The sequence below is a fragment of the Populus alba genome, chromosome 10 (genome assembly GCF_005239225.2).
Source record: "Populus alba chromosome 10, ASM523922v2, whole genome shotgun sequence".
Taxonomy (NCBI): domain Eukaryota; kingdom Viridiplantae; phylum Streptophyta; class Magnoliopsida; order Malpighiales; family Salicaceae; genus Populus; species Populus alba.
The window spans coordinates 21824317-21848780 of record NC_133293.1 but is presented as its reverse complement, the minus strand read 5'-3'; the positions used below and the strand labels follow the sequence as shown (position 1 = coordinate 21848780).

The window sequence follows — 24464 nt, the reverse complement described above, 5'->3', positions numbered from 1 at the left end:
TTGGAGAGCGTCGAATCAGAGAATCTCTTTCACTCCCGGCTGAGTCAACAAGACTTGTGACAACAGACGGAGTACCCTCACTCACATCTACTTCTTCTTCTATTGATTTATGTGCTATGTGCTTAACACAGGGAAGTCGGACTCTATAAATTCCCAAAGAGAAGAGAAGACAGAACGAAGCCGGATCATCTCTTCCTTCTAGCTCCATTACATGGTAATGATGTGGACAATGACAAATTAAATTATACGTGTCGCAGTCATCTTGGCTTTTGACCAGGGATGGTTTTGTCCATTAATCCATGCCATGAAATGGCCTCGAAGTTTCCACCTTATCTTTACTTTGTTGTGTGCCGCTAAGGTTTCGTCGCATTTGGTTAATGCACACTGCAGTTGCAATCACCCCCTCCTAAAATCTCAACATTTCATAAATCGCACACAAAAAAACACATATTGTTGTTTCTCTTATTTACTTATTCATTTTATTAAGTATTGATAATTATTCATTGAATATTTTAAATTTTCTCATTTTAAAATTAATCACCAATTTTAAATTGCAAGAAGCAGTAACCCACCACTAAAGGTCTCCAAGGCCAAAAATTATCTTGGTTTGCAATATTTTGTAAAACTAATGAGATTTATTGGTTTTTTTTCCTATATATTTTACAGGCGTCAACTCTAAGAGTAGAGACTTAAGTTCATGTCTTAAAGTTAATAACCACTAAATAATATTATTTTCACTCATCGAAAAAGACTATTAACTTTTCTTTTTTAAAAAAACCCATGTGATGCGATCCCCTCTCCGAGACACTTTGGAATAAATAAATAAATAAAATGAAATAAAACAAAAGGTAAGAATTATTATAGAGCCGGCTTCATTCCGGGCGAACGTCCACGCTGACATGGCAAGTTACTAAACAGGCAGAACCATAGCATTACGGTACTGCAAAAGCAGCAGATCATTACCTACCTTCCCTTACGCTGACATGGCCCCTTTCCTCTCCCTCCCTCCATCAAAAATCAATCAAAGAAATCCCACCTCCTCCGTTTCCCTCCTCTGTCACTTGCATCTGCGAAATTAATTAATTGTAATTTCTAATTCGATTGAAACCTTAGGGTTTTAATTGATTCTTAGATCCTCCACACTCCTCTGTTTAGAATTTCAGTTATCTGTTTCTCTGAGAGAAAATGCCGTCGGTGTACGGAGCTCGATTGACTACATTTGAAGATTCTGAGAAGGAGAGCGAGTATGGATACGTTCGCAAGGTAGATTCCTTTTCTTTTCTTTTCCTTTTTTCTCAATTAATTATTAATCTCAAGTAATTACATAGATCGAATTTTTGTTCTGGTTTTGATTGAACTTATCTGATGACCTGTTTCTGTTGATTTACTGCGATCAGATCGAGTTTTTGGATTTGTGTAAAATTGATTTCGTAGTTGAATTTCGAGCCGCTGGATCTGTTTTTTAAAGGTTGTGATCCGTTGAGATACGTAAACTCGAGTGATTATTGATTTTCTAGAGATCTTGTTAGCCTAATTGATGGTGTTAATTATAAAGCTAGAGATTCGAGGAACTGTGAAGTGGTTGTTAGCGTTTCAATTCTGTGTGCTTTTATGCTTTTTTTAGCATGGATTTAGCTCGATAAATATTGAACTAACTGATGTTTGTTTCTTGTTATTGCTTGAACTTGATGAAAAATGTTTATGCAGATAACAAATGTTTAAAAATAAGATCTGATTTGTTCGGTTCGTATTTGTGCGTTGGTTGGCTCATTTGCACAGATTAAGATTTAATTGCTATATTTCTAGGACGTGAGCAACTGATTGTGATGCATGGTTGTTAGTTCAACTTCGGTCTTTCATGATTTCAATCTAAATTCGATGCTGTTTTCTAGGCTCAACGCATTTTCCTGGTTTTGTCTGACGAACTTGATGTGGTTTTGACAGGTATCAGGGCCAGTCGTGGTTGCCGATGGCATGGCTGGTGCAGCTATGTATGAGCTGGTCCGTGTTGGGCATGACAATCTAATTGGTGAAATTATTCGTCTGGAAGGACATTCTGCCACAATCCAAGGTTATTTACTAATGCGAGTTCTTGATAGTTAGAATACTGTATTTCATGCATCATCCTTCTCATTTTTGGAGCGGTTTCATCATTTAATATTGTGTATCTGCTCTGCTCGCTCCTGGATCCCTATTTTATACAAGGAAAGAAACATTTTTCTTTGTATTTACTGAGGTGCCTTGAATGGAAATGAATGTTTTTGTTCTCTCTGTTGTCAGTGTACGAGGAAACTGCTGGTCTGATGGTGAACGACCCTGTACTTCGGACACACAAGGTGATCTCACTATCTTGTATTGTCATGTTTTTTTCTGGATGGTATTGTGACTGCATCAGTTCATTAATTGTATGTTGATCTTACAGCCTCTATCTGTGGAGCTTGGACCAGGAATATTGGGGAATATTTTTGATGGAATTCAGGTTTGACAGTGCTTGCCTTATTGTCAAATTCTGATTTAGTAATTAGAATTACATTTTGTTTTCTGTTAATCAGAAACCTTCTTCAAAAGCTTTCTAAGTTTATTCTTTGCTCTCGCTTTATCAAAAAGAAAGAAACAAAGTTTGTGCTTAGGTTTCTCTCTCGAAATTTATTGTGGTTAACCATTCACCTACGTTTTCTCATCAAAATAGAGGCCTCTGAAAACCATTGCAAGAATATCTGGTGATGTCTATATTCCTCGTGGTGTCTCCGTCCCAGCACTTGACAAAGACACACTCTGGGAATTTCAGCCTAAAAAAATAGGTGACTGCTGGAACTTTGTTGACAAATGACAATAATTGTTCCTTCAATTTCTTATGTAGAATTCCACTAACTTCAGTTATGCTTAACGGTGGCAGGTGAGGGAGATCTCGTGACTGGCGGAGACTTGTATGCTGTAAGTTCTTTATTTGAACCTTTTGTTTGTTGAACACTTTTAGAAATGTGTGGTTTGGACATATTTATTTCTTTATTATTTATTTATTTTTGCATTAAGTTTAACATAAGATTTTGTGTGGATATTTTCCAATGCAGACTGTATTTGAGAACACTCTAATGCAGCATCATGTTGCGCTCCCTCCTGATGCTATGGGGAAAATCACTTTCATTGCACCTCCTGGTCAATATTCATTGAAGGTTTGTCGCTTTCTCTTCTTTGCCTCATTAAAATGATAATTACACAAGAACACATCTGCTTTCCCTTCTTTTTTTCCTTGTATGATACAATCATAAAGCGCAGTGCTTGCATGTTACATAACACTTTGATATGGAGTTTCTGTTTCTGAATGATGAATTTGGGAAACATAAACTGCATGCAAATGGCATTTGGATCATTCTCTAGTCTCCTAGGTTATAGTTACCGTTTAGTTGAGATTTATATTTATGTGAATTTTCTATGACTTCTAAACTGCACATTGACATTTCATACATAGATCTGTACACTGACTTCTGCTTTTGTAGGACACTGTGCTAGAGCTTGAGTTCCAGGGTGTCAAAAAGCAATTTACCATGCTTCAGGTTTGTAACTTGTAGCCAAACTCTAGATGAATTGAAATGCTTGCATCCTGATCTAGAAAAGTTTTCAAATCCCACCATTCTTCTACATGCAGACATGGCCAGTACGTTCTCCAAGACCAGTTGCATCAAAGCTTGCTGCTGATACCCCTTTGCTTACTGGGCAGGTATTTGCCTACATTCTAAACGCATTGGTTTTTTCATCTATTGCTTTCTCTTTTAGTAATATGAGTTCCCAATGACTCTGTTTTGTTTCAGCGTGTCCTTGATGCCCTTTTCCCCTCAGTTCTTGGTGGAACTTGTGCCATACCTGGTGCATTTGGTTGTGGGAAGACTGTCATTAGTCAAGCTCTTTCCAAGGTGAAGCTTGTCAATTCCTCTTGGAGCTTACTCTGATGGTTGTGATGATGGGGTAGTTTGGTTGATTCATTGCTTATGTTTGTTTGTGCAGTACTCTAACTCTGATACTGTTGTGTATGTGGGTTGTGGAGAAAGAGGAAATGAAATGGCAGAGGTATACATTTCTCTCACTTTATTCGTCAATCCTGTTTTGTGGTTTTTAAGATTTTTTTATCTAGGGTAATCAATTGCTCAGGTGCTCATGGATTTTCCACAATTGACCATGACTTTGCCTGATGGCCGTGAAGAATCTGTCATGAAGCGTACAACCCTTGTAGCAAACACCTCTAACATGCCTGTCGCTGCTCGTGAGGCATCAATTTACACTGGTAACGCTATCTCTTTTATGTAAATATTAAACAGAATAGAGGATGCTTTGAAGAGTAATCTCTTTTATTGTCAACCCTTGTGCCTATTCTTTCTTGTTAGCGTTACGAGAGAATTCAATGCAGTTGGTTAGTTAAGAGCTGGTGTGTTTTGAACACATGCATCAGTGGATGTTAGTAACCGTTTGTAATTCAAGAAAAAGATGGTAATTTTTAAGATATCTGATTACTGTCACAGGTCCTTTGTCAGAGAAGCAGCAGCTCTCTTATGAAGCACTTATAATATTCCGAGAAATAAATGGTTGCAATTTGGGCAATACAATCCATACTCTACCATTACACCTGCTGGCTGCAGACTTTAGGCTATTTAGACCACATGTGCAGTGGACTGAAGAAAAAAACTCAAACTTGTAAATTATTGCTTATGCTAGAAGCATGCCTGATTTGCATGAATTTGAAAATTCTATGTATTAGATTCATTTATTGTTGGTGATGTTCTATCTTATTGAATGCCTTGTGTTGATTTTCTTCAACTTGTGGGTGGATGTGTTGCTCTCAGGAATCACTATAGCTGAATACTTCAGAGATATGGGCTACAATGTGAGCATGATGGCAGATTCAACATCCCGTTGGGCAGAGGCATTGCGTGAAATTTCTGGACGGCTGGTTAGCCTCTACCAACATTTATCTCAATGCCTTGGAAGAATTTTTGAATGCTTCACATGTTAAAGTCTGATATATTGCAGTGTTAGCTGGTGCTTTTGTGTGGTCTATATCATTTGTGCCATTTGTCAGTGTTACCTTTACTTGCATATCATTTGCAAACCTTTAATGCAAAAAATAACTATGTTTTTGTTAGCTAGATTTGTCGAAGCTGGATAAAGTTAATACTTAATGGTTGGTTCCAACATGTTATTAGGTGCTGTCTTCCACAAGTGATTGGCAATATCATCAGCTGTTACTGTTGATATTGGATTAAGGATACACTATTCTCATGATTGATTCTTTGTATGTTGTTATTTATTAGACAAATGAAGTAGCTGAGAAGTGAGAACTATGATATATTATGCTAATTCTTTCATGCATATTGTGAAATTTGTTTTTATCCTACTCTGATAAACTCTAATTGCATATTTCTTAATTATGTTTGCAGGCAGAAATGCCTGCTGATAGTGGATACCCTGCTTATCTGGCAGCACGTTTGGCCTCCTTTTATGAACGTGCTGGTAAAGTAAAATGCCTTGGTTCGCCAGAGCGTACAGGTAGTGTCACAATTGTTGGTGCAGTTTCCCCACCTGGAGGAGATTTCTCCGATCCTGTTACATCTGCTACCCTCAGCATTGTCCAGGTAATTACAAACTATGTTCACCATCTTTCATACTAGAAGCAATTAGCACATCATAGATTGCTGAGTAAAACAGAGAGTTCAGTGTTTTTTTTTTCTTAGCATTCTTCCAAGACCTAAATTTTTTATTTTTTATTTTTTTTTTGTGAAAAGCTTGAAATAACTTGTTGCAGTAGGCAAATAATTTTTTTTAGGTTGCCTGATAAACAGTAAGACAAGAAACAGAAATTTCAAAATTGAAAGGAAAAACCATAGAAAGATATGTTTAATTAATCAAGCCAACTTCAGCATGGCTGAATTACTGATCAACAAGCTGGAAAGCATAGCCTAGGCCCAAAAATGATTCTGCTTCAGTGATCCAGGTTAAATTTGAAGTCCAAGCACATGTAATTTATAGTCTTAAAAATGATACGTTCCATCTTGATGCCATTTTGGATTTTTTTCGCCCAAGCTTTATTTATTTATTTATATTAAAATGAGGTTATTCATTTGTACTTTTGCAGGTCTTCTGGGGTTTGGACAAGAAACTTGCACAAAGGAAACATTTTCCATCTGTAAACTGGCTTATTTCCTACTCTAAGTACTCAGGGGTAGGTTTCAATTTTTCTACAAACTTTTCCCTTTGTTTTTCTTTTGAAATTATAATTATTTGGATGCTCATTGGATATTTCATTCATCGAATCCTATATTCTATGGAACCTGTTCATATTTATTTAGGTTGTCCCCCTTCTGTTGTCAGGCTTTGGAGTCATTTTATGAGCGATTTGATCCAGATTTTATCAACATCAGGACAAAGGCACGGGAAGTGCTCCAAAGAGAAGATGACTTGAATGAAATTGTCCAAGTATGTTTTTTTCTTCCTTCAAAATTTTCTTCTCTTCTGGTTTTCTTAGCTCCAAGAACTATAAAATATGTGATTTACCTGGAACTGTTGAAGAAATATATGGATGAATTCTGTGAACTATATGGTGGGGTTGTTGTTTCAGTGTTACCTTTGCTGCAGAACCTTAATTGTACGAGTACTCCATGTCTTCTCTTGCCCTTCTAAATTGGTTGATTTGCAAATCTTAATTTGGCATAAAAGATGCTTAGTGGAGATTGGTCACAATAGGCGGTTATGATACTGTAGATCTCCTTGGAATCATGTAGAGTTTCACTGTAGTGGCACTGTTATTTGGTCTCTATTTCACCCTTACTTTGAGGCAAATATGGCACAGCACATCATCCTTACTATCTCGGTTTTGCCATGTGACAATTCATGAGGATGAAAGTTTATTTGGTTTCTTTTGTCTGCTTGAGATTGAATAACCATGACTTTCTGGATTATTGCAGCTTGTTGGAAAGGACGCTTTAGCTGAAACAGATAAGATCACCCTGGAGACTGCGAAACTTTTGAGGGAGGACTATCTTGCTCAGAATGCATTTACTCCGTATGCCCCAACCTCGTTACTTGATCTTTTCTCTATCTTTCATTTTGAGTAATTAAGATTTATCATAGTTCTGCAATCCTCATCTTTGAATGTGTGTTTGTTTGGCTGGTAGATATGACAAGTTCTGTCCTTTCTACAAGTCTGTTTGGATGATGCGCAACATCATTCATTTCTGTAATTTGGCCAACCAGGTAAATTATCCCCCTCCTCTGGTATTCTATCGTTTACTGTAATTATTTGCAAGTTTGCTTGCTGTGAGAGGAGTCTGGGCATTCTTCTTCTCTTTTGTTATACTTCAAGTTTCAGCAGTCAATAATTGTAGGTCTGATATTAAAACTCACACACCTGCTCACAACCTGTAGTGGGTGTAATATGGTTTGTTCTGGATCTTTGATGAACAAGTTTGCAATTCAACATGCAGGCTGTTGAGAGAGGTGCTGGCATGGATGGTCAGAAGATATCATACAGCCTTATCAAACATCGGTTGGGAGATCTCTTCTATCGTCTAGTGTAAGTATTATGTACTTCTGGCAAGAATCCCCTAGTGAAGAGCAATGCTATTCAGAAATCCACTAGGATTACCTTCTGATATTGTCATCTGTCGATGTTGCAGGTCTCAAAAGTTTGAGGATCCCGCAGAAGGGGAAGCAGTTCTCGTGGAAAAATTCAGCAAGTTGCATGAGGATTTGACTGCTGGTTTCCGTGCCTTGGAGGACGAGACTCGATGATTTAGGTGCCCCAAATTTTGGTTATCCAAGGAGTATTTGTGGCAGCATGAGACCAACAGCACTTGAACTATTGTATTTGTTTGTCTGAAGAATCAGTGTTGGTAAATTCGTTGATGCCACTTTGCAGTGCTTGTAGCCTTTCAGGTTGTGATAGCTGGTGTGTAATTTGTTTATTCAAATTGGAGTTGTTCTGGGCAGTAAAAGACTAAACTGTTCCTTGTGTATTTATGCAATAAGGTTTGTATTCAGGCAGTGTCAAATCCCATGATTTATCTTATCACAAGTTAAAGAATCTTATCATTCCGAAGAGGAACTGGTTTTTTTGTAAATTTTTTGTGAACTTCCGTTGTCTGCTCTAACTACTCTTCTAGCATACTTGTGACACGGAAGCTCTGTCTTGGGCATGGGAAGACTCGTGCATAAGGTTTTGACTACGTTGTGTTTAGGACAGGTCAATTGTCATCTCATTGAGAGATAGTGACACCGGTGAAACATCTTATGAGGCACAGGATTGCATCCTATTAGTCTTGTTTTTTTTTTTTTTTGGATTCATTAAGAAAAAGAAACGGGAAGAGAATAAAATTTATGACCTAATATGCAAGCCTTCTAATCACAGCCTTGTTGCACGGGATTGTGAGGCCAACACATATTTAGGACAGCTATCGACCTGAAAATTCTTCATTAACAAGCAGATTACACAAGGCTTGTTTTGCTTGAATGAGTGTTTTTAAAGCAAATGATGACGCGGCAGGAAAGTAGAAGCAGCACTATGGAATACGATGAGCACGGTCGATGGCACAGGCTCTTAAAAGAACCGATTACTTGAATTAGGATTGCTGTTGTTACTTAATTGGCAAGCACTAGTTTCCTGCACAAATTTACACTAAGAACTCCTAAAAGATATGCAGGCTGGATAGGGTTTCCCCTGAACCCAAATACCCAATCAACACGAGTTCTGTGCACCAATCAAATCCCTTTTATGCTCTGATGACTGGAGGACTCCGTATCCATGTTCAGTTTTTGAGCTTTCCTTCTTCCTTCCTTCCTTTAACCCATCGTATTGATGACGACACTGGCCATGATAATTTGGCACGGGCAACACTTAACAGACTCAGGCAGCTTACCTTAGATAGAAGACCGTCAACAGCACAACCAGCAAATTTCATAAACATAATGGAGTACCTTGAGAGTAATGTGCGGAAAAACTGAGTGGAGAAAGGTAAATATAGAAATCTTGGGAAACATAAAACCACATGTTCGCCACAATTCTAAATTTGAAATTACAACGAAGAAGATGGATCTTTTAGCCAGGGCCAACTTTAGGAATGTCATAGTGCTCGCTCATGTTGGCCAAATATTGGTTGAAATCTTGAATCCTGTCACGGTGAGATTTATCAGCTTCTTTCGCCATCCTATGAACATCAATTCTCTCTCTCTGCTCAATGTATCGTCTCTCTGCAGGTGTGAGATGATCAATGTAAGAAGCAGCCTTTCCTTCCTCGCTCGTTTTGCCTTCATCATTAATATCTTCCTCATTAGGATCATCAGTTGGTTCTTCTACGCTTTGGCCTATACCAAATACCAACATTAATCGATGATCCTCCGAAATTAAAGTGGAGCAGTAAAATATAACATAACACGAATTACATGAAAAGGTTACAAGGAGCAACACCTCTTTTTCACAGAGACTGCTCTATTATTGGGATATTTCAGCAATTCATTTAAATCAAAGATTACCAGAACTCAAAAACAAAGAAATCAAGCCAGCAATCAAGATATTTCTCTAGATGATGTGCGTGAAATAAAACCAAAATGATTGTGCTTCCTAATTTCTGTCATTCTCCGGAAACACGATGATCACCAATGACGTAGAAAAATGCCCTGAGAACAAGAAGTAGAAATAGTACACGAGGTTGTTCAGCAACCATTGATTTCGAAGGCTGCCAATCACCCTAAACTTTGGTTTAATTGAGTTCTGTCAGGACACACGATGACAGTGTTTCCTTCAAAAATCTGTAATAATTACTACTTGATTAAATTTTATAAACATAGATAAAGACGAAGAAAACAGCAGCACGGCAGGCTTGAAAGTTCACAACAACAACAAAAACAACAGAGGTGCATTTTCTACGAATGGGAGTGACCACCCAGATTCAACCCCAGAAACGAAACTAATCCCAGCCTCCAACAAGAATCCAAAGACTAACAGCTTACAAACAAGAAATTAACAAAGAGGGGATTTTTAGAAAAAAAGGAAGAAACCCAAACCAGTAGAAAGCTCATTATGGATGACGAGATCAGAAGAATCGACTTGTTTCTTAACATGTTTCTTCTTCTTCTTCTTAAGGCTGCCAGCTTTCACATCCAAAGCTTTCCCCTTCAGCTTCAATTTCCCACCCACAACATTCTCATAACCAGACATTGATTAATCGATCGATCTTCTTCTCCTCCTCTGTTTCAACATTGATAAGAAGCCCAAAAGGTATTAATTTAGGCTACAAAGATTATAGATTTAAAGCATCGAAAGAAGAGATCAGATCAGATTGATTCGTGGAAGTAAACCCTAATAAACAAGTACCTGATAATATTAGCTTAATCCGTTCCCGTTCAGGCGATGGGAATTCTCTCTTCCGCTAACCAGCCGACAAGACGTCACTGCTCCACAGCAATGGAAGGACTCCTATTAGTAACCGACTTGTAGTTGGTTTTACAATTGCGGGCCTTTGATTACATGGACCGACCCCCCAGGTTTGGGAGATGGATCGTCACTTGTTTTCTTTATTTAGCGATTAAGAATATGTTTTATATTGTGAATTTGTGATAATTTTTGTATGATTGTAATTTGAATAAAATTATTTTATAAAAAGTATTTTTGCTTGATATTAATTTGATATTTATATATATTTGATTAAAATTATAATTGAAATTAAGGTTTAATAAAAAGTAATTTAATGTATTTAATTAAGAATGTTTTTTAAATTGAGATTATAAAATAATTTTTAAAAATATATATTAATATTGATGATTTTTAATTTAAATATTATAGATTTAACTACTGCTATTACATCATAAAATAAATAATACTTTATTTAAAATATTTTTTATTGTTCCATTAAACTATCTACAATTTCATCATGTATGAAATACATCCGATAAGGACTAAGTTTTCTTGGTTTCTTAAGCGCGCAACAACATCAAGTAAAATATTATCAGGAACAAAATTAAAATTATGATCAAATTATCAAATTCTGCAAATATTATATCATTAAGCTTTTTATCTAATTTATATTGTGTCATTAAATAATATTAAAAATTAGTTTTTCGAATAAAACACAATTAAAAATAAAAAAATAATTTTTTTTATTTTATTTTACTAGGTTGGACTTTGTTCAATAAATTTAGCTTTAAATTAGATCTGATCCGGCTAGAATAGTGAAAAATATCTCCACTGTTCACGTAAAATAAATTAATTCACTCTTCAAGAGTTATACAATTCAAGGGATGATAATAAGCACATTGCATTCTTGAGTTCACCAGCAGATATAAACAGGTAAACCAGTCCATTCAATGTGCAAGTTGTGCTGCAACTACAAGTGATGTCTTAGTAGATTCCAGGAACAATCCTGTAGCGAACCTTCTCACAGTACAACTTCCAGTACTTCCCATACCTGCAAGCAGATCGTCAAAATTTTAATCATCCTAGCTAATTTAGAAAATGCATGGAGGGTCTGATGATATGTGCCCACAACCACAGATCACATTTTTTTAAAAAAAGTTTGGCAATTCTGTGGAGGCCACCTGAGTAAGAACATAAAAGCTTTTCGCTTCAAGAAAGTAAAATCATTGAGGTTATGAGCATGTGCTTGCACACAAGTTTATAAATCTATGCTTACTTGGACCGACATCGATCATCATCCCTTTTAGCTCGGTCAAACAGAAGGATGGTTAGAAATATCACATAGAAATAGGGTAGGAACTGCAAAAGCAAACAAAGATATCAGCGGTGTGTCCACAGGACTTCATGATTTGAGAAATTACTCCTATATACAAATGCTTACATGATTAAAAAGAGCCGGGACAGTCCAGAAAAAAGCAGCCAGTATTTCAGGTACATAATGGAAATGACGAGATAAGCCCCACCTGCAAAATCCAGGATAAAGGCTATCAAACTTTCCCCAGCTCAAATATTAATACAAGAAATTACACATCTCAACAGAGAATGGCAGTAACTATCTTTACACAACTGTATTATACAGCTTCATGATTTTGATATTAACTCATATTCATGGCGTGTCCAGCAAAACTTACCATCCTGATGTCAAAAGGAGGCTTATCTTTTTTTGCCCAGATGTTGTAGTGTATGAGGCCACAATCTGTTAAAAATCAGACCGTATTATGACCCTTTCTCCGTGTTGAAAATTATGGATCATTTAAATATAAAGGATAGATCACCAGATCACCTTTGATGGAAGCCTTCCCCAGACAAAAGATTTGCCATCTGTTCTGCGAAATTCTTGCCTTTGCCTGTCACAATCATAATTGACATATATGGAGAGAATGCCTGCTGCTAGTATATAGAGTGCAAGCTGGACAAATAGGAGGATATGGTTAGAATAAGTATATCAAGGGATAAACAGCTTTAGTTTTTTTCTTCTTCAAGACTCATAACAATCAAGCGTTTATGCTGATCTAACTGGATTTGAATCTTGCCTTAAGTTAGCACTAAAATTGTAAATTGATTGGTGCTTTTATCTTTTGACTTTTGGCCTGAAATTCAAATCACAACACTTTTTTCTTGGGGAACAGTGGAACTCAACTAATTTTGCCAACCCAAAATCATCAATATCTAAATTATTTGGCCACGTTTTAATATATTTACCAAGAGCAAAAGGGCCATAAATTAATAACTTTCACTAATTTAATTTCATCCCCAAATTTTTACCTAACAAACTTAACTCAAATTCAAGACAAATAATGTAAAACATTTGGACAAAAGAGAGTGGCTATAAAAGGGCAATTGAATTGTAAATCAAATAGATGAAAATAGTACAACACCTGAAGTCCAAGGTTCACAGGATGGTTTACAAGGTACATGCCAGGAGAAGTATACACAGATGGAACCCATACCAAGCATCCCCAGCATATATAAAATCCAGCTGCCAAGTCCCATCATAGGAAAAGGCACAAGGAAAGAAACCATTAGAATAAGAGATTTTTGGAGAGAAAAAATTATAAGCTACTTTGACAGAACAAATGCTAGTATTTTCTCGAGAAAAAATCAATGGTAATCTCATTGATGACAAATTGCAAATCAAACATATGGAGAAGTAAACCTCGATCATGTGCAATGTCCATTGTGTTCCAGTAACCAGCTTCCCACCAAAAAAACTTTGTGACGTACACCAGCATCAATATTGTATTTACAAGCATGGAGTCAGCTACTTTCCCATTCTGCTCATACTGATAGAATACCCAAAAAGCAGATTAAGATTAGTATTCATGTAATTATACATGCAAAACATGAATTGGAAACTCACAACTAATGAGTTGAATTACTCATGTTTGCACATATAAGGTAAAAGCAACCTTCAGTAATGAGAAAGAGTACATGTGACATTAAGTTCGAAAATAACATGGTACAAACATGTTTATGATCATAGCCTCTGAGGCCACCTAAATAATGAAATGACAACCGCGTATTGTTGACATATAGCACTGGTACCACATGGCATAATATATTAGTTATACACAGTTCCTTCATGGGTTGTTAGGTAGTCAATTTATCTGGGAAAGTGGATTTGAACAACACATTGAAGGCAAATAATGTCAAAATAACTTTTAATCATGACTTGATACACACAAAAAAAGATGCTTTTATCAGCCAACAAACAGGGGGTTGTCACTATAGAATTTGATTAACTCTTACAGCCAGCATGTACACTATCCCAAGCTTACAAGATGAGTATTGTTCTGAAAAGAAACATCTTTTACCTGCTTAATGCAGTAGGTTAATGCCAGAACAGCCCAAGACATCATCCCAAATCTGCAGTTTGTGAAAACTTTGATGTCGAAGTTCTTTCCTATTCGAGGATACAGCTCCAAACCCTGCAACAGAAGGAGAGAAATCTATAAGAGCAAGGCCTAGACTACAAGAATGCCATATAGGAATTTGAGTTAATGAAAAAAGAACCATATGAAGTGGAAAGGCAAAGCGATAATTTAATTTATTGTTTTACAAAAAACTTCAGATGTAGTCTAGGAAACTTTTAGGAACAGTTCACAAATGTGGAAAGAAGCTTAAATTCGAGTTAGATCCTAGCTAAAGGATTGGTGGATCTCTAATTTAAGCTTCTTCCTCTTGGTTGTATATCTGGCTCAGTCTCCCCTTTCCCCTATCAATGAGGTTGCTTAATGGACAAATAACAATAGTCACGTGAGCAAAATGAAGATATCATAGAGATCTGAACTCACCCAATAGAAGTCAATTATCATGTTCCCAGATGATCCAGAATCAGTAGATGATGGAGCCAAATGACCCTTCCAGATTGAAAAATAAATAAATAAATAAAACCAGAAAGAGTTACAGCAAAATAAATGCAAACTGGGAAAGATTGCTGAGTAGAAATCCTTACCTTTATGTATAAGAAAACACAGAAGACTAAGCTTCCAAAAATGAGAGCAGAAAATATTTCTCCCAAATTATCATAAACAATCGAGGGGTTGAATATACCAAACCTAAAGAATAAACAGGAAAAGTATCAGGTACGCTCCATAAGCATTTGTCACCAGGTGAAATTAATCATTACCAATCAGAAGCAGCATGTCTTACATTCCACAACCTAAAGTGAAACAACTACTATGATAGAATCTAAAAGAACCTTTTGCTAATCATAATCCTTCTATAAATGACTGTAAGCTTTTGGGAATGCTTAAGTACAAGGAAGTTAATGGAGAAGCTCTCACCACCAAAGGCTAAGATAGGTAACTAAAGTCACCACATACGCTGCCACACCATTTGCCTGCAATAACCACAGAAAGAAAGCTCATTTCTGGTGCCATGTAAAAGCTATGCGGTATGTATGAAGTAGCATAAGCATTTGTTTCCAATCTTCCGCTGTTATAATCACTCAAAAAATAGCATAGAAGTTTGATAAAGACAATATCATGTGAAAAGTACCTTGTAAACAGGTCGGTTCCCTTCAGGAGAGATTGGACCCTCGACCTCTTTTCCAGGTAAAAGAAGTTGCAGTGCAGCCTCAAATGCTGCATAACAAGCAATAATTTTCCAGGCAATTGCAGTAGGCCTTGGCCAAATGTTTATAAATCCTTGCAAGCCATGTTGCTTCAAGTAATCCCAAGTTTGACAAACTGACCCGTCAGCATGTACCATTGTATACCATCTGCATTAGGTAGAAGATTCTAATTTTATGAACCCCATTATAACAATGAACCCATCCCCCCTTTTCTTCCATGCATTTTCCCATACACTAATCAAAATGACACAACGCCAAAAAAATCAAAAGATTATCATCTCGAGACATATCAAGATCTATAGCTTTTAATACTGCAGTAGTAAAACTGATGTTTTCTCTAAATTTTGCAAGAAAAAAAGCAGCGATCTAGAGATTTGTTAAGCAGGCTAATAAACTTAGCATCCAAAAAGAATCGGACTTTGACAAGCAATAATCTGAAAAGGTTAGTGTTAAGATCTAAAACAGCCCAGACAAAGTTTTTAAAAGATAGCAGCTTCATTTAGTATATCTACGGTGCTTTCTTTTCCAAACAATAACCGATACAAAAAAAGAGCAAAGAAACCAAGTATTATCAGATTCAAATGTAGAAGAAGCGAAGGAAAAGGGCTTACAGTAGAATAACAAAAGGAGGGCAGAGAGTGAGAAGTGAAAGCATTGAAAAATAAGTAACCAGCGGCGAATGCACCGTCTTCGTTTCTGCCATTCTGTCTGAACTCGACTGAACTGATACTAGTGGGTCTCCGATTACAAGGAGACTGGTGACTTGTGATGAAAGAGAGGAGAGTGACTATTTGCCTAATTTTGCTGCACTTGGAAAAAGACTCTGTCTTCCTGATTAGCAGTTAAAAAAAAAAAATCTTGGCTTGCCAGTGGTGCATGTCATGTGCCCTACGGCAGCCAGCAGGTGATTGAGAATTTTATTAAAATGAGGTGTTTAGCATTAAGTTTGATTTTTTTTTATTAAAATTTAAATTTTTTTTATTTTAAATTATTATTTTTAGTATTTTAGATGATATCAAAAAAATTTAAAAAATAAAAAATATTATTTTAATATATTTTTAAATAAAAAATATTTAAAAAATAATTTTTTTAGCATTTCAAATACAAGAACAAATTTCATTTATAATAATAATTTTAAGAAATTTTGTAAGTATTATTTATTTTAAAATATATTAAAAATATATTTTTATTTAAAAAAATTATTAATTTAATATTTTTTAAAAAAATAAATGTATTTAAAAAAAAAAAAAAAAAACTATCGTTTTTTCAAATGGATCTTAAGCCACTATAAAAAATTAAATTTAAATATTGAGAAAGAGAGAGAGAGAGATGACGGATTTGGATTTCAATAGAGGTGGATACGGATGCACTCTCCTCCACCTTTCGGGTCGGGTCTCGAGTCTGTAGACCCATTTGGTTTAGGTTTAAAGTTCAAAACTTTGAGCCTATTAATTGATATAATAAACCCAAAGGTGGAAACTTTTTAAAGCCCATAAACAAAGTTCACTTCCTTTCTTCTCGTTATAAATAAAGAACACCAAGCCATCAAAGCCAGAAAGAAAGAAAGAAAGAATGGCAGCAATGGAAGGGGTGATGCAAGACCAATCACAGCTTCAGAATCAACAGATGGTGGTGCCAGAGAGACTGAACCACGCAGTGCAACAACAGCTCAATTTGGAGTCTGTAAAGACTCGAGCAATCAGCCTCTTCAAAGCCCTCACTCGCATCCTTGAAGACTTTGACGCCTATGCTCGCACCAACACCACCCCTAAATGGTCTCGTATTCTTTCTCATTTTATTTATTTACTCTTTTTTTTAGATGGGTTTCCTTTTTTATTGATTTAATAGTTTTGGCTGTGGCAAAGCTTCGGCTTTTTAGTCTAGAAAATTGTTTGATGGGTAAAATATGGGAATTTATTAGTAAAGGTTTGGAAGTGAGAGAAAATGGGTCATTGATTCGAATGTGTTGATTTTGCTAATTAGTCACTGAAGTTTATAGTTTGTTAAAATGAGCATGCTTGTGTTCTGTGCACCAGGCAAGATATTCTGGGGCAGTATTCCATGGTGAACCTTGAACTTTTCAGCATTGTGGATGAGATTAAGAAGGTTTCGAAGGCTTTTGTTGTGCATCCAAAGAATGTTAATGCTGAAAATGCTACAAGTATGACCAGTAACGAAGTTCTCCTTTTCTTGCTTGATTTTTTGTTGTGCTGGGTAACCTTGTTGAATTAAATGGCATATATTGCTTAATTTTAACATGACAAACTTTGTTTTTTATCCTGTGGTACAGTACTACCAGTTATGTTATCCTCGAAACTACTGCCAGAGATGGAAATGGATGACAATTCCAAGAGAGAGCACTTGCTTCAGGGGATGCAAAGCTTGCCATTATCCTCACAAATCGAGAAGTTAAAGGTGGGTTAGAGGTCATTCAGCATACAGTATATCATCATCGATTCTTTGTATTCAGGGATTTATAGCTCTCTAGTTTTGCAGGCTAGAATAGATATGATTGCAGCAGCCTGTGAAGGTGCTGAAAAAGTATTAGCAGATACTCGTAAAGCCTATCAGTTTGGCACCCGCCAAGGGCCCACGACCCTTCCAACTTTGGACAAGGCTCAGGCTGCTAAGATTCTAGAACAAGAGAACTTGCTCCGAGCTGCTGTAAATGGCGGTGAAGGTTACAATCTCAACTGCCAATATCCATGCACATATTTTTCTGTAGCTCTTGTTCCTCGTTTTTTTCCTTGAGCATTTAAATTTTGCACTCTTGTACTTGGAGAGTATGCATGCACGTATTTCTCAGTAGCTCTTGTTCCTTGTTTTTGGCTAGAGCATATTTGTACTCTTGTACTTACAGAGAAACTTATCATCCATCATTTGCATTATATGCTTGCAGGCCTACGAGTAACTGGAGACCAGAGACAGATGACATCTGCACTTCCAGTGCATTTGGTGGATGTGCTGGCCGTGTCTGATGGAATGCATAGCTTCTCTGATTCTTCTGGTATTAAATCATCACTTTGTGTGCAAAAGTGGCTGTTCCTTATAATTTATATTGGAGATAAAATAATGTTGTGGAGGAGACTCTGAGAACATTCTCTTACAGGGATGTATATGAAGAATACTCCACCAATTTCGAATAGCATCAATAACCAAGGGTCTTTGTTACAGGTTAAATCAATGGTTCTTTCTTAAAGGCACATTCTTAATTCTATATATATGCATTTTTGTACATCTTGCCTTTTTATTTAGCTGTGCAAACATGTTTTTTGTGGTCGGTTGTGTTGTATCCCAATTGTTTTCTGTGGTCGGTTGTGTTGTATGGCCAAATTTTTTTCTGGGGTGGAAGGTCACACTTTGCTTGGTTGCTGTATCCCAATTGTTTCCATCTCACTGAAACTCTTGGTTATTCGATGGATGGTTATATGAGATGCTTTGGAAATGTATGCTGTAGAGTTGTGGATGCATCAATGTAAAAGTGAAATTGGAATTAAGTAGCCAAATAGATGTTTTTAAGAAAATCTTAGGAAAGTAATCCTATCAAATGAATTTTATTTACCATAAATTCTTTTGTGATGAAAGAAGTACAACCTTGATCTGTTGCCCTGATTGTATGAGAGCTCATATGATTTTTCTTTTTGGATTTGAAGTTGTACCATTTTTTTATCTTCTGAACTTATATTGTAGCAGCCTACTGGAACACCACTTCATGGAAGATCAGCTGCATCTCCTTCTGCTGCCACAAGTGCTACTTCATTTGACCACACAACACCATCCCCACTGCCATATGCCAATTCACCTCGGTCTGGTACGAACATGATGAACACACCTTCTCCTCAGCAACAAGTTCAACAGCAGCAGCAGCAGCAAAGGCAAAAGATGATGCAGTTACCTCAGCATCAGATGCTTGCTCCGCAACAGCTGAGGCAATCTTCTTTGCAAGCTTTGGGACAGGTGTTGGTTTTTTTCTGATTCTTGAATTTTTTTCATCATCTCTTCTTTTATGATTGGCTGACTTAACAATCAAATTCTATTTCTTTGTGTTTTGTGTGTATGAAACCATAACATTTATGGCATTTTTCAATGCAGACACAACCTTTGAATTTTTAAATTTTCATGAGGAAATCATGTCTCAAAGTTTAGAAGATTCATATTCTTATACCCTTTGAAATCTGCCCCTGTGTCTCTATGTATGCCTAAGAATCATTATTGGGTAAAAGATCATCTTTAGTTTTGGGTTGAATCAAAATGAATCCTTGCATTTTTGTAGGTTTTCTGAAACTTTGTGGAGGCAACAAAATACTTTAATTGAACTGGACTTTCTGTTTCACTGCCTAGAACTGCTATATATCCGTTGTCCAACTTCTTTGAATATTTGGTCCCAGTATGTTTTCTGTCCATTTCCTTATAATTATCATTCTTATTACTAGTTCTCTTAGATCATATCTTTGAGTTATTAGCCAGTGACACAAATTATTTTTGATAATTATATTTTCATACCATTACTAGTCGCACTACTTTATCTAACAATTTTAACTTGTTGTGCAGAACCAAATGTCACAGATGCATGATTTACAGAGCCAGGGTCAGCAGAAGTTTCAGCCGGTAACCTTATATTAGCTTCTTTATCATCATTACTAATTTGGCCCACCACGTTTTGATTGTTTTTCTCTATCTGTTTCTTCTCCCCTTACAGCATATGTCCATACATTTATGTGCCTTTCAAGCCTTTTGCCATAAACTTTTATTTTGGCATCTGGTTTTCTTCTATTTACAAAGTACGGGTTAAGCTAACAAGAATGCATGTTTTGCTAAGTGAAAAATGTTAGAGACAAACATAAGCCACCTCACCTATTCTCAATACACATAGTTTGTTATTTCATTGCACAAAGCCTCTTGCATCTCTACCAATATCTCAAGTCTGGCTCTATGTGTTTCACTCTCAAGTTGTGTGAATTATATTTAAGAAATATCATTCACATTTTGGGCTTATGGACATCAATCTTGAAGCTGTGCCTCATGATCAGAAATTCTAATATGCTACTAGAGAGATGTATGTCTCTGAAATTTCAATTTTAAGCTTTCTCCTGTACGTTCGCTTTTCTTTTGTGTTACAATCAAGAGGGTTTTGTGAAAGTTTGGGGTGATAAAACATTATCAGAGAGCATGCTACATAGATCTCAGTTGTGTGTCAACTTTATTGATTTTAATACACTGATATGAAAGTTGCTTGACCAGTGCAAAAAGGGAGTTTTATGTGCGTGTGTTCTATGCTTCACTTTTTCTTATTTTAGAAATAATTTATTGGCTAAATTTAATGTCTCGCCAGTTACATGGACAACATCAGATGCAGTATTCTCAGCCAATGGGCCACCAGCAATTTCAGAGCAGGCAGCTATCCTCCGGACATGTTCAGCATGGCATGGGTCAAAGCCAACTCAATCAAGGAAATCAGTTAAATCGTCATTTAAGCCAGTTTTCTAGCGCTGCTAATCCTTCATTGTTCAATACTGGTCAGGGAGCAGCAAACACCCAGATGGTCAGATATGTTGATTAACTCTAGTCTTGTGCAATCCATCTATATTTCTTGTTAAGTGATCAGGTTGCATATTACACATGCTATGACATGTACCAGTATTAGATAACACCGTTCGATTTCAGTTTGTGGTGTCATTTGATTTCATTTAGCTATACCCTATCTTGCGATCAAAGCTACTCATGCAATATCTAGACATATAATTGTTCTTTTTTAAAAACAAAAAAATGTATCCAAAGTTTGAAGCTAGTCTTTCTCTCTATCGGCTGTTACCAATAATTGACTATGAATGTGCATGTAATTTAATTGTATTTGTTACGAATATATGTAGTTGATATTGATTCTAAGAGTTTAAATACTGGATCCTTCTTTGAGGTCACTGTGTCCTGCATTGCTGAACTGCAGTATTTCAATGAGACCTCAATTTCATTATTTCATTTTTATTGCTTTTTTGTTTATCAACTTGAGTACACCTTCATAATTTTCTTGATTGCATATTTATATTTCTTACAACCCTTATTTTTTCTATCTTTTAAACTGCTTTATGTCTTTTAAGATGCATGCCCATTGCTTCTGCTCATAAATGCATAATGAATGTTTTGTTTGTATGGTGCCAGATTTTTGTATTGTGTTTCTTTTCTCTCTTTTTAGTTGAGTTATTTATCTTTTTAAGATCACTTCCCCTTTTGATCCATCTTAAACTTGTGATGTTTTGTTTGCCTCAGATTCCAAACATGTCTTCCACGATGTCATCACAGCCACTTGTGCCACGAATGCAGGTAAGCTTTCTGTGTGCTTTGTGAATTTATATTTTCTGTTTCCTTTTGCTTAAAGGGAAACATGGAGAGGGGAAAGTAGGGAAGATTGGCTTCTAAATTTCATTAGTGCATATTGGGTTCCTAGTCCACCAGAATTTACCCAAAATCTCTCATCAGGTATGATGCAACTAATAACATGGTGACCTCAAGTCATAAACGGGGGGCTTGATTTGGTGCCAGACAGATGTTCCAGCAGCATCTTCATGTTAACTGCATGTGCATGTAGTTTGATATTTATGATTTGCTTTTAAATGATGGGTCATTCATTTCTGTACTGAATAATAGAAAGTTAGATGATGTTACAATTTATTTCTTCTTGTTGAATTCACTACACAGTATGGAGTAGCTGGTAACAATCCCCAGAGGAGTCTTGCTTCCTCGGTTCTTAATGATCAGAGTACGAACCTGTTCTGTATTTTTTTTTCACCTTACAGTCATGCTTGGTTAATGAACTTGCAGTTATTTTCTGCTCTTTTTCTTTCTTTCTTCTGTAATTCATCCCTTTTATCATTTTATTTTTTCTCCCTTGTTGGAATGGGGAGTTCTCTCCTGCTTTCCTTATCAGTCCCATGCAGGGCCTTGGCTGCATTGTGTTCATTTTGGCACGCGCGCACACAAGAAAAAAAAGAAGCAATTGTGCTTGTCTTATGTTTATTAGAATCTTAATACATGTGGATAAAGTTCAGTTTGCGGCCCTTGCTTGCAGTGTATAATATGGGAGTATCCAATCCTGGTGCTATGATGCCCATACAGCAGCAGCAGCTTGGCTCTCAAGGTGCGTTTGGTAATATGCAACCGAATGCTCAGAATTTACAGTCAAGCATGGCAGCGCTTCAGAATGCATCACAGAACCATCCCAATTTTGCTCAACAGAGACAGCAAAATCAGCAGTAGCCATGAAATAGCACTGTAATATTCATTATTTCTGTTTCCTGATGAAATATCTTGCATACATGCCAATGAGGCAATGGTTATCAAAATTTGCTATGTTGAAAGCATGTGTATCCATTGGTAATTATGGTTTGTATTCAGTGTGTGTCTTATTGTTTCATTAGGTGAGAGCACGTGTCTTCAAGAGTTCATTTACCAGTTGAGTTCTGCTATTAGAAGCTGTATCACGCGGTCTATCTAGGCAAATGTCCGTCAATGTTTCACATCAATGGTGATTGTATTTTATTGCACAACTTTTATATTTACAGCACTCTGTCCGGCACTCTAAATTTAACCATCTTGCCATGATGGTCAACTCTCTCTTCCAAGGGATTCGAGAGTCGTGTTAATATTACATGCTTGAATGAAAGTCACAACCGTCAAACTATGTACTGACAATGCACAAGACTGAAAATGAGGGAGTTAAGGTTGACACTATGTTGCCCGTCTCTTGTTCGTTGTAACATGTAAGTTGAGAAGAGAAAAGAAATGAAAGAAGAAAAAAACTGTGGCTCGGGGCTGGTTTCTATGAGAATTTTTGTTGTAACTGTATCTATGCACCTGTCTGGCTCAGTAAAATGGTGCTTTAGGGTTTCAAATGCAGTTAGTAGAAATAATTGCATCTGGTTCCTCGGGACAACGGTGGAGAAGAAGAGGTTGTAGGAATGTGATGATGGGCTTAAGCAAGCTTGGAACAGAAGCCACAGCATCTCTGCACAAACCATTCTAGCCTGCATTGAATAGAGAGTAAATTAGTTGTAAACAACACCCCCCCGGCTTTCTTGAACTAAAATATAGTCAGAAATCCCCCTTTTCCTCCTCTCCCGTGATGGGATAAATATCATGTTCCATCCTCCTCTATCCTGAATTTCTTCAACTCTTGGTGAGCTGGATTAATCTAAATAATGAGATGCTAATTGGACTTCATTGGGAGGCAAAAATAGTATATATATTATATTGGTATTTGTGTGCCTATGGTTGAATTACCGTTGCAATTTTCCTGACAGTCAAGAATGGGCAGATTCCACTGTCTTTGGTTCACATTTTCCTGCTTTTGACTGGTTGGTCCATGTATTTAAACCGAAAGGAAAGGGGAAAAAACCTACCAGTCAAAACTCAAAAAGGTCCAGGCAAGCTCGACCAAATCTAATGGGGGTTTGCAGGGTCGATTCGACATAAATTTCCTTTTCTTTTTGTTACTGTTTCTATTATAAAGTGCGGTGCAAGTTTAGGTGATCCCAAAATGAATGAGGAAACAGAGAGAGATTCATTTCTTTGAATGTCGTGCAAGATACCACTACGAAAGAATGAAGCAAAAAAGCCTTTTTAAAATAAAAATAAAGATTAGCAGCAGAAATGAAGTTGAAGGCAGTTGTATATGCTTGAATTAAGTAAAATATAACTATTTAGCTAGTAGATTGGAAGATTGTCAGATTAGATGAACCAAGAAATATGCTCACAAGTCTTCAAGGCAAGAACTCTTAGAATCCAGCGCATCAGGATCCGGCCGATCCAACGAAAATGCTGAAGGCACCCGTTTAGGACTAGCCAGCTTTTGAAGCAAGGGATGGAGGTTTTCAGAAGATGTGTGGCTAGAAAGAGGAGGGGAAAAGGGCGGTGAAGGAGAGGGGGAGCAGGAGAAATTGTACTTGTGATTTCCAGCTCCAATGCTTATGGGAAGAGGTGACGGTGGTGTTGGTGGTGAGGATGATGGAGAATCATAATCACACCCCATAAATGAAGAGTTAATCTCTCAACTTCTTCCTCCCCACCTCTCTATCTCCGAGTCCTTAAAAAGATTAACGAAGAATCTGTCAGATGAACTTTCCCGGGAGTTTTTGTTTGAGATGCAGGTAGAAAGCATAAACCTAACGGTCTAGGCCTCCTGGGTTAACTTGTCAGCTAAACCTACCCCCCTCCTTATTGAGGGTTTTACGGGTGGTAAGTATCGCGTTTTAAACTGCGGTTTAAAATTCAAAAGCACCGTTCTGGGTGCTTTTCATCCATACCGCAGTTTCAAACGTGATATACCAAACTTGGGGCAAGGATTATATACAGGACCGAGGGTAAGCACAAACCCAAGCTTCTTTCCCTTTCGGTGTCTCCTCTCCGCCATCAATGTTCTTCCTATCGTCAGTGGTGCAT

The 24464-nt window shown here is 36.8% G+C and overlaps 4 protein-coding genes and 1 long non-coding RNA gene across 8 annotated transcripts; 2 read left to right on the top strand and 3 right to left on the bottom strand.

Annotated features, from left to right (window-relative positions):
• The first annotated feature begins 946 nt into the window (after nucleotides 1-946).
• On the top strand, nucleotides 947-8108 carry LOC118060205 (V-type proton ATPase catalytic subunit A). The gene is made up of 20 exons (XM_035073393.2): nucleotides 947-1263; nucleotides 1945-2071; nucleotides 2281-2336; nucleotides 2423-2479; nucleotides 2690-2801; nucleotides 2897-2934; nucleotides 3072-3173; nucleotides 3498-3554; nucleotides 3647-3718; nucleotides 3810-3911; nucleotides 4003-4065; nucleotides 4147-4279; nucleotides 4836-4942; nucleotides 5430-5624; nucleotides 6125-6211; nucleotides 6361-6465; nucleotides 6954-7051; nucleotides 7164-7242; nucleotides 7473-7561; nucleotides 7665-8108. The coding sequence occupies exons 1-20, from the start codon at nucleotides 1186-1188 to the stop codon at nucleotides 7777-7779; spliced, it is 1872 nt and encodes a 623-aa protein (XP_034929284.1). The 5' UTR covers nucleotides 947-1185; the 3' UTR covers nucleotides 7780-8108.
• An 813-nt stretch (nucleotides 8109-8921) lies between these two features.
• LOC118060207 (uncharacterized) lies at nucleotides 8922-10514 on the bottom strand. Its single transcript, XM_035073395.2, has 3 exons — nucleotides 10358-10514; nucleotides 10048-10231; nucleotides 8922-9348 (listed from the first exon to the last, which is right to left on the bottom strand). Exons 2-3 carry the CDS (start codon nucleotides 10199-10201, stop codon nucleotides 9083-9085), a joined length of 420 nt encoding a protein of 139 aa, XP_034929286.1. The 5' UTR covers nucleotides 10202-10231; nucleotides 10358-10514; the 3' UTR covers nucleotides 8922-9082.
• Nucleotides 10515-11209: 695 nt separating this feature from the next.
• On the bottom strand, nucleotides 11210-15868 carry LOC118060206 (7-dehydrocholesterol reductase). The gene is made up of 13 exons (XM_035073394.2): nucleotides 15644-15868; nucleotides 14957-15179; nucleotides 14743-14798; nucleotides 14412-14514; nucleotides 14251-14316; nucleotides 13771-13884; nucleotides 13113-13239; nucleotides 12835-12935; nucleotides 12240-12365; nucleotides 12088-12152; nucleotides 11838-11919; nucleotides 11673-11755; nucleotides 11210-11447 (listed from the first exon to the last, which is right to left on the bottom strand). Exons 1-13 carry the CDS (start codon nucleotides 15733-15735, stop codon nucleotides 11381-11383), a joined length of 1305 nt encoding a protein of 434 aa, XP_034929285.1. The 5' UTR covers nucleotides 15736-15868; the 3' UTR covers nucleotides 11210-11380.
• A 708-nt stretch (nucleotides 15869-16576) lies between these two features.
• Nucleotides 16577-22587, top strand: LOC118060202 (mediator of RNA polymerase II transcription subunit 8). Of its 4 annotated transcripts, XM_035073390.2 has the most exons (13): nucleotides 16577-16807; nucleotides 17069-17193; nucleotides 17323-17447; nucleotides 17529-17712; nucleotides 17932-18039; nucleotides 18142-18206; nucleotides 18723-18989; nucleotides 19584-19640; nucleotides 20365-20574; nucleotides 21297-21350; nucleotides 21726-21786; nucleotides 22096-22298; nucleotides 22445-22587. In XM_035073390.2, exons 1-12 carry the CDS (start codon nucleotides 16605-16607, stop codon nucleotides 22281-22283), a joined length of 1647 nt encoding a protein of 548 aa, XP_034929281.1. In that variant the 5' UTR covers nucleotides 16577-16604; the 3' UTR covers nucleotides 22284-22298; nucleotides 22445-22587. The 4 variants fall into 4 exon arrangements, with proteins under 4 accessions (XP_034929281.1, XP_034929282.1, XP_034929280.1 ...); XM_035073391.2 differs by having other exon boundaries at nucleotides 18726-18989; nucleotides 22096-22587; XM_035073389.2 differs by having other exon boundaries at nucleotides 22096-22587.
• LOC118060204 (uncharacterized) lies at nucleotides 22411-23919 on the bottom strand. The gene is made up of 2 exons (XR_004689402.2): nucleotides 23780-23919; nucleotides 22411-23050 (listed from the first exon to the last, which is right to left on the bottom strand). It is a non-coding gene; the product is annotated as an uncharacterized lncRNA (long non-coding RNA).
• Nucleotides 23920-24464: the final 545 nt, after the last annotated feature.